The sequence below is a fragment of the Bos grunniens genome, chromosome 18 (assembly GCF_055505025.1).
Source record: "Bos grunniens cultivar Pamir isolate PY7600 chromosome 18, Bosgru_T2T1.0, whole genome shotgun sequence".
NCBI lineage: Eukaryota > Metazoa > Chordata > Mammalia > Artiodactyla > Bovidae > Bos > Bos grunniens.
Genome location: NC_141182.1, coordinates 53,603,560 through 53,612,742, shown reverse-complemented (window position 1 = coordinate 53,612,742; position 9,183 = coordinate 53,603,560). Strand labels below are relative to the sequence as shown.

Genomic DNA, 9,183 nt, shown 5'->3' with positions numbered 1-9,183 from the left:
ATTCCAAGCAGAGGGAACAGGGTGTGAAAAGATCCAAGAGCAAGAGCGAGTGTGATGTGTTGGGGTAGATGCTCAAACCTCATTTTTGAGACATGGTGTGAGGAGTCAGTGGCAACAGATAAGGCTGGAAAGTTTGCAGGAACAGATTACCCAGGGTTGAACTCTGTCCTGAGAGCCCTAGGGAGGCCATGGATGGGCTTTGAACAGCGGTGGGCCGGGCCTGATCGTATTTATGCTTTAAAAAGACCTCTCTAGATCCCAAGTGGAGTGTAGATAGGGGAGACATGGGTCTGGGAGAGCAGAGACAAGGCTGATACAGGGAGAGTCCAAGCAGGAGAGGAGTTTCGACCGAGGCTGCAAAGAGGAATGGACTGGAATAGAGGAATTCAGGTGACAGAATGCAAAAGACTTGGGGATTGTAATCAGGGAGTGAAGAGAAATGGCAGAAGTCTAGGGAAACACCGAAATCTGCAGCCTGGTGACTGGAAGGAATGGCAGTGCTGCCTCTAAAATGACACAGGAGATGAGTGGGGTTTGAAGTAAGATTGTCAGTTTCATTTAAGATCTGTGATGGGAGCAGGAAGGGAGGGACACTGACTATTAGGGAGCTGTTGGGATCAGGAAGAAATTTTGGATTACCAGTGGATTACTGGGACACCTAGAGTATTGCAGGGATCAATCAAATTTTGGTGGGTGTTGGAGGAGTGAGTGAGGTTGTGGAAACATATAGGAGTTTGGTGGAAAATGTGGAGCTGTTCAATTCAGTTCAATCACTCAGTCGTGTCCGACTCTTTGCAACCCCATGGACTGCAGCACTCCAGGCCTCCCTTGTCCATCACCAACTCCCGGAGCTTACTCAAACTCACGTCCATTGAGTTGGTGATGCCATCCAGCCATCTCATCCTCTGTCGTCCCCTTCTCCTCCTACATTCAACCTTTCCCAGCATCAGGGTCTTTTTGCTGTTAATCAATTAATCAGTATTGGGTCAGATGAAGTCACTGGAGTTTTATGGAGACGTTGGAAATCAATGAGATTTGCAGAATCATCAAGGGTGGGGAGGAAGGGTTGGAGATGCTGTGGCTAGTCGGGGACTTTAAGATGTAAGTGGAAAACACTGGAGGGTGTATGTTGGGAGTCTTCAGGAGACATTAGGGTCACCTGAAGTTATTTCTGTGACGTCATGGGAAAGACAAGTTGTGGACCAGGCCTCCTCTTGAGGGTACTCCCGTTGCTAGGAAAACGGTTCCCAGGGCGCCGTTGCTAGGGACTAGGGCTCTTTTAGTGGCCACGCCCCTTTCCCTGAGGGCCCCGCCCCCACAGCCAACCATTAGACGGTCGCAGGCACGAAGGCCGCGCCCACCTTGTAGCCCCGCCTTCAGACCCAGAACCGTTACCGGAGCGACGGCTGGAGTTCGTCCCGCCTCCCTACCGTGTTGCCAATCGAAAAGGCGTTGCCCGGGCGACGACCCCACCTCTTCCGGTGCGGACCCCGGCTTCCGGCAGGGGGCCCGGCGGCGGGCGGCGGTCCGGCAGCAGCGGGGTCCGGGGTTGGGGTGGGGGGGCGCCCAAGATGGCGGCGGGCGGAGCGGAGGGCGGCTCGGGCCCCGGCGCCGCCATGGGGGATTGCGCGGAAATCAAGTCGCAGTTCCGCACCCGCGAGGGCTTCTACAAGCTGCTCCCCGGCGACGGCGCCGCCCGCAGATCGGGTCCGGCTTCCGCCCAGACCCCGGCGCCGCCCCAGCCGCCGCAGCCCCCGCCCGGCCCTGCCTCTGCCTCGGGCCCAGGCGCCGCGGGCCCCGCTCCGTCCCCTCCGCCTGCAGGCCCCGGGCCCGGGCCCGCGCTGCCTGCGGTGCGCCTAAGCCTCGTGCGTCTCGGGGAGCCCGACAGCGCCGGGGCCGGGGAGCCGCCTGCCACGCCCGCGGGACTGGGCGCCGGGGGAGACCGCGTCTGCTTCAACTTGGGCCGCGAACTCTATTTCTACCCGGGCTGCTGTCGCCGTGGGAGCCAACGGGTGAGCGGCCTGCATCTTGGGGCCCTGGATGCAGGCTGAGGATGGGGACCCCTGAGGTGATTCACAAGTGACAGGAGGGTACCTGAATGACAGAGGGCCTGGAGACAAGCCTCCTGGATGTGATGGACGTCCTAGGGGAAAGGGTTCTTGTAGGTGATGCAGGGTTCTAAAAGGTGATGGGAGGCCCCCTGAGTGCTGGCCATCCTGGAGGTGGTGGGAGGCCTTGAGATCACGTGAGATCCCCAGGTTATGCGTGGGGCTTCTGGGATGGTGACTCTTGTGGAGATGATGGAGAATCCGAGATGGTTGTGGGGTCCTCCAGGGTTCTGGCTGGCAGGCATTTTGCAGGTGTTGGGAATTGCAGGCTCATAAGTGATACCCAGGGATATTGCATTCTGGGGGTGTCCGGGGGACTTAGGGAGCCCAGAGGTAAGGAGGATTCTAGAAGTGACGGGGGCTTAGAGGTAATAGGGATCATGAAGGTGAATGGGATTCTAGAGAAAATTGGGGTTCTGGAGATTAATGACGGTGCTGGAGGAAAGGAGAATCTCGGAGCTGATGGGAGATACGGAGGTGATATCCTCAGGTATGACAGGTGTCTCTAAAGTGATGTCCATCCCAGAGGACGTGAGACCCTTGGAGTAAGTGGTGGCCGCTGGAAGTGTTGGGGATTCTGAGAGCTCAGAGGTGATGAAGGCACCTAAAATTTGGGGGGACTGTGAGATTTAATGGGTTCCTGAACTGTGTGATGGGAATTCTGAGATTTAGGAACTCCAGAGTGAAGAGACTCCTGGGACATTGGGCTTTAGCGTTCTAGGGATTGGGTGATCCTGAGTTTTGGTGGTCTTGGAATATTGTGGTGCTAAGACCTAGGGGAGTTGCTGAAATTATGGGGGAGGACAGGAAAGGTATAGAAGCTCAGGGACTGTGGGGACCTTGCACTGATACTCTAGGCAAGAGTCCCTGAAGTTGGGCTGGGAGGGGCGTCCAACCTGGGGAAGGAGGCACTTAGTGGTCTTATGTGGTGGCAGCGGGGGAACCTTCCTGCCTGGTGTTCTCCTCTGTTTGTGTTTTGGGTCGTCCTTCCTGTCTGTGGTTGCCCCTTCCCTCCTCATTTACCCATCCACCTACCCACTTCCCTCAGGGCTTTAGCCCTGCTTCCTCTTTGTGGTTTTCCCCCCAACCTCAACACCCTCTTCCTTCCTCTCAGTGGTAGAAGCCATTAACTCGTTTTCTCCCACCACTCAAGTCCATTGACCTCAACAAGCCAATTGACAAGCGGATCTATAAGGGCACTCAGCCCACCTGCCATGACTTCAACCAGTTCACTGCTGCCACGGAGACCATCTCCCTGCTGGTGGGCTTCTCAGCCGGTCAAGTCCAGTACCTGGATCTCATCAAGAAGGACACCAGCAAACTATTCAATGAGGAGGTGATTATGGGTCCCCATGGCTCAGAACTCCTTCCCCATCCCACCCACCCGCACGCTGTTTGCCATGAGACTACAGCTGCCTGGGGAGCAGTGTCAGCCTGAGTGGGGGCAGGGTGAGGTAGAGACTGGGGATGGACTGACAGATACGTCGAGGGGGGTGACAGCAGTTACTCTGATGACAGCCAACGACGACGGGTGCACCTCTGGTGCCCAGGCCCTGAGCTATGTTAGCTCTATGCTGAACACATCACTCCTGGCATTTTCATCAACCAATGGGTTAGGATTGTGAGACCCATTTTGCAGATTAGAAAACTGAGGCTGGTCACTGGTTGGGATTTGTTTGAAGCCAGAGCCCTTGCTCTTCACATTCTGGACTACATCCTCTACTCACTGTGTGGCTTTGGGAAGGTGCCTGTTCCTGAGCCTCAGTTTTCCTCCACTGCAAAATGGGATTCCTGTCCCTACCTCACAGGACTGTTGTAAAATCACATGTGGAGATTGCTCAGTCGTGGCATAAAGGGAAATGCCAGTGGAAGAGCTTATCTGTGTTCAGAATTACTCTTGTCCTCGTTCTCCTGTGTTCAGAGAGGGTGTCCCAAATGTACAGAAAGCATGAATGGCAGAGAAAAGTGAGTCGAAAAGGGAAGGGATTAAAAATGGACTAGCTCATCCATTCACAAAATATTAGCTGAGCATTCGCATTCGTTGCCAGACTTTGCTGTAAGCACTAGGAGTATTATATGTCAGTGAACAAAACAGAGGGCCGTCTCTTTGTGGAGCTTTCATCTCGCTGGCAGAGACAGTTACCAAATACCTAAGTATGCTGTGTGTCAGCAAGTTGTGGGCGAAAATCCAGCAGGGGAGGCGAATGGGGAGTGCTTGGCGAGGTTAGGAAAGGTCTCGCTAGAAAGTGACAGGGAAATAAAGGACCTGAAGGAGGCAGGAGAAGTTACTAGGGAGAAGGATGTTCTGCATAGAGGGAACAGCTAGCACAGGTGCCCAAAGCAGGAGAGCAGAAAGGCTGGGTGGCCAGAGCAGCGTTGAGGGGGAGGGTAATAGAGGAGTTCTCAGAAACCCGGCACGGAAGGGAGAGGAGATGTAGGGTCTGGAAGGTCATGGACGCTTGCCACCTGAGCCATAGAACGCAGGAACGATTTGATTGATTTCTAAATTCTCCAGAGAATGCAGAAAGGGAATCCACTTAGATACCTGGGAAAGAAGTTAATTTGTTACAGACACTGGATGCCTAAGGGCTTCAAGGCTTGGTTCTCTCCGGAGCCCTGCCTGATAGAGGCTGCCCTGTGTGTTCAGAGTGGGAGAGAGTGCTAGGCTGCTGGCTTAGGTTTTAATCGCATCTCTCTGGCAATGGTGTAGAGAAGAGACCTGGGCGGTGGTGGCCGGGAGGCGGGTTAGGCCATCAGAAGCCTGATGACGGCTGAGACCAGGGTGGTTGGATTCAATGGGGGGAGGTGAGGACAGGTCCGTTTCTGGGTGAATTTTGAAGCTCCAGCCCACAGGATTTCTTGCAGGTGTGGAAGAGAGTGCTGAGGACAAAAAGGAGCAAAGATGCTTAGCTGACAGGACGGAGGTTGTCGTTCATGAGTCCAGGAACTACTTTCCAGGACTCCTATCTGCACAGCTCTGTGCTGTGGGGCCAGAACAATGAACCAAATAAGCAAAGGTCCCTTCCTCAGGGGAGCTGATAGTCTGTGAATCAATTTCTTGCCTTAAGCACGACACAGTAAAGATGGTGGAGGGGGTTAGACAGAAGACATTGCTCTGGAACGCAGGACTGCCCTCCTGCCGAAAAAGGGACGTTGAGACTCTATGGAGTGCCCTTCACGCAGCCCTTCTCCCCCTGCCTTCCCGTGACCTGGTGTCTGTCCTTTTAACTCAGCCCCTCCTCTCCCGGGAGATCCAGGCTGGGGATGATGACTTTATGTGAGGAACCAGGCTGGGGGGGAGATGGGCCAGGGGAGGGTGGCCTTCTCCCAACCGTGCTCTCTCCCCTGGTAGCGGCTCATTGACAAGACCAAGGTGACATATCTGAAGTGGCTGCCCGAGTCAGAGAGCCTGTTCCTGGCGTCCCACGCCAGCGGCCACCTGTACCTGTACAACGTCGGCCACCCGTGCGCCTCGGCGCCGCCCCAGTATAGCCTGCTGAAGCAGGGCGAGGGCTTCGCCGTCTACGCCGCCAAGAGCAAGGCGCCCCGCAACCCGCTGGCCAAGTGGGCGGTGGGCGAGGGGCCCCTCAACGAGTTCGCCTTCTCGCCCGACGGCCGGCACCTGGCCTGCGTCAGCCAGGATGGCTGCCTGCGCGTCTTCCACTTCGACTCCATGCTCCTGCGGGGGCTCATGAAGAGCTACTTTGGGGGCCTGCTCTGCGTGTGCTGGAGCCCCGACGGGCGCTACGTCGTGACGGGGGGCGAAGACGACCTGGTCACCGTGTGGTCCTTCACCGAGGGCCGCGTGGTGGCCCGGGGCCACGGCCACAAGTCCTGGGTCAACGCCGTGGCCTTCGACCCCTACACCACGAGGGCGGAGGAGGCAGCGGCCGCGGGTGCTGATGAGGAGCGGAGTGGCGAGGAGGAGGAGGAGCCGGAGGCGGGGAGCACAGGCTCGGGCGGGGGCGTCCCCCTCTCCCCGCTGCCCAAGGCCGGCTCCATCACGTACCGCTTCGGCTCAGCCGGCCAGGACACGCAGTTCTGCCTGTGGGACCTCACCGAAGACGTGCTCTACCCACACCCTCCCCTGGCCCGCACGCGCACCCTCCCAGGCACGCCTGGCACCACGCCGCCTACCGCCAGCGGCTCGCGGGGCGGCGAGCCTGGCCCCGGGCCCCTGCCCCGTTCACTGTCCCGCTCCAACAGCCTTCCGCACCCCGCGGGCAGCGGCAAGGCGGGTGGCCCGGGCACGGCAGCAGAGCCTGGCACGCCCTTCAGCATCGGCCGCTTTGCCACGCTCACGCTGCAGGAGCGGCGGGACCGGGGGGCCGAGAAAGAGCACAAGCGCTACCACAGTCTGGGCAACATCAGCCGGGGTGGCAGCGGGGGCGGGGGCGGCGGGGACAAGCCCAGCGGTGCCGCCCCCCGAAGCCGGCTGGACCCCGCCAAGGTGCTGGGCACCGCGCTTTGCCCGCGCATCCACGAGGTACCGCTGCTGGAGCCACTGGTATGCAAGAAGATCGCCCAGGAGCGGCTCACGGTCCTCCTCTTCCTGGAGGACTGCATCATCACCGCCTGCCAGGAGGGCCTTATCTGCACCTGGGCCCGGCCGGGCAAGGCGGTGAGTCTCCCCTTGCCCGCCCCCCGGGACCCAAGCGGAGGTGGGCCTTGGCGGAGGGCTTCGTGAGCGCACAGCTTCCAGCCCCTGGGGTATGGGGAAGCCATGGAAATCTTGTCCCAGAAAAAGGCTCCCCAGGTCTTAGAGTGGCTTCTAGAACGCTTGCCAGGCAACACCAGCAGCAGGTCAGGTAGGAGAAGCCTCTGGGAGTGGTGGAGACTGGGGCCGGCTGTCTGAAGGGCAGTCAGTGGGCTCCTCATGGCCAGGTCTTACCGGAATGGTGAGATGTTTCTAACGCTGCAGGTCCAGCTCTATGGGCAAGACTAAGCCTGTGGGCCCCAGCTTAGCAGCCTGGGTGTCAAGACTCCTGGGATGCAAGCCCACTGCCGGAGGCATGGGCGGTGGGATCCAGGCTTGGGCTTCCAGCTTGCACTTTGGCTCCCTGTGTGACCTAGTTCAAGGCACTGCCTCTTTCTAACCTTTCTCACCGCTGAGGACAGGGACATGGATGTGCCCACCTCCTGGGTTGGCTCTGGGGCTCAGAGAGGCCCCAGTGAGTGAAGTGGGGGCCTGGTGCTGTGTGACTTGGGAGCTGGGGTGTCAGGAGTCTCCTTGGGCTTCGGGCTTGGGGGCTAGGAGGCCAGATGGGAGGGCTGTGCCTTGGTTCCCTGGAAGAGTCTTAGAGTCGTAGGTTCCTGAATCCCTAGAACTTAAAGCATAGTCTCTGAGGCAGGGGCATCGGGATCTGGGGAAGCTGGTGAGCCCTGAAAGAGACCCCTGTATCTCCCTAGTTCACAGATGAGGAGACCGAGGCCCAGACAGGGGAAGGAAGTTGGCCCAGGTCACCCAGCAAGTCAGTGGTAGAGGTAGGACTGTCCCTAAGTCCTTCCCCACCAGAATCTCAGGTCCCCCCCCAGTCAGAAGGGGACCCCAGTTCCCCCCTCTCCTCCCTCTCCCCTACCCCTTCCCCATCCTCTCTGCTCAGGCTCAAACGAGGACTTTAATTATTGTATAAAAGTGCCGCTTGCTGGGACTGGGAAGCTAGCTGAGATTTAAGTTCCTGAGCCCAGAGCAGCGGCCTCTCTGGGGGTGTTTGGGGTGGGTTCAAGGGCAAGGCCAGGGTAGCAGCAGCCTGGCAGGCGCCGGGCTGGCTCCCTCCCCGCGGGACTGGTGAGAACCCCAGGTGGTCTCTAACCCTTGCCTGTCTCCCCTCTCCTCTTCCCCAGGGCATCTCCTCCCAGCCAGGCAACTCCCCAAGCGGCACAGTGGTGTGAAGCCGTGGATGTTGGGGTCCCCACACACCACGCCCCCAGCCTCCTAGTGTAACCCTTCCCGCTGAACTCCCGGATCGACGTATTAACAAGACTAACCATGACAGATGGACTGCTCCGGTCCCTCGCCCTGCACAGATTTGGGGGTAGATGGTCCCTCAGACTGGCCCAGACACTGGGGGGATGTAGTGGCCTGTGTGGCCTCCACCTCGTCCCCACCCACTGCCAAATACAATGACCCCTTCCTCCGAGACATCAGTGTTAGCCTCCCTGTCCCCAGCATGTGACTGGTCACTCCTGGGGGAGAAACCGCCCCCTACAAGAGCCCCAGCTCTGCAGTGTGCCCCTCCGTCCTGTGCGCAGGGCAGGGGGCGGCCCACCCCTCCCCTGGCCCCAGCCCTGCCCTTGCCGTTCCTTGTGCTTTTGAAGAGTGTTAAATTATGGAAGCCCCTTGGGGGGGGGGGGGGGGGCTCCCTGTCCCCTGGGACCTCTTATTTATACTAAAGTTCCCTGTTTTCACCACGTCTCTGTTCCCTTCCGCGGAGGTGTGGAGGGAGTGTGTGTGTGTTCAGTGCAGTCCTAGAATCAGTCCACTTTATGCAGAGCAAGAGCTAGGCCCAGTCTCCCCCCAAACCCCCTTTCGATGGCAGGAAAAATAAGACTGGAGGAGGGCGGTGCCAGGGGCACAAAGCTGGTGGGTCAGTTGCTGGCCGGCCGGGGGCAGGGCCCTTCAGATGGGGAGGATCCCTCACACCGTCCCCACCCCCAAACTCTCAGAAGGAAGGGAGCCGCCAGTACCCCTTCAAGGTCTTCAGTGGGCGTTTTTAAAGTTGCCTTTTCAAAGTGTCCAAATCATAAGTGATGGGTCCCCAGAGAGCCCCCGAGGTCCCCTGAGTGACCTGCTGCCAGCACAAGCCTTGGCCTGCTCGCTCGGCCAGGGGGGCCCTGGCATCCAGGGCCGACCAGAGACCACGGTTTCCTCTGGGAGGACTGTCCACCCTGGAAAGAACAACGAAAATCCCTCCTGGCGGCTCTCTGAAGCCACAGGGAGTAGTGTCTTCCCGCTCCGCCCTTCACCCCCCGAAATGTTTCTGTTTCTAATCCTAGCCTGGGCAGGAATGTGGCTGTGCAGCCAGGGTCCAGGGAGCTATTTTGGGGGCTCCTTTGGCTCCCCTAGCTTTGGCCA

At 58.7% G+C, this 9,183-nt stretch overlaps 1 protein-coding gene across 2 annotated transcripts; it reads left to right on the top strand.

Annotated features, from left to right (window-relative positions):
- Window positions 1–1,541: 1,541 nt before the first annotated feature.
- DMWD (DM1 locus, WD repeat containing) lies at window positions 1,542–8,516 on the top strand. 2 transcript variants are annotated; one of them, XM_086353210.1, is made up of 5 exons: window positions 1,542–2,012; window positions 3,262–3,444; window positions 5,461–6,729; window positions 7,518–7,592; window positions 7,953–8,516. In XM_086353210.1, exons 1-5 carry the CDS (start codon window positions 1,572–1,574, stop codon window positions 7,998–8,000), a joined length of 2,016 nt encoding a protein of 671 aa, XP_086209336.1. In that variant the 5' UTR covers window positions 1,542–1,571; the 3' UTR covers window positions 8,001–8,516. The 2 variants fall into 2 exon arrangements, with proteins under 2 accessions (XP_086209336.1, XP_086209337.1); XM_086353211.1 differs by lacking the exon at window positions 7,518–7,592.
- Window positions 8,517–9,183: the final 667 nt, after the last annotated feature.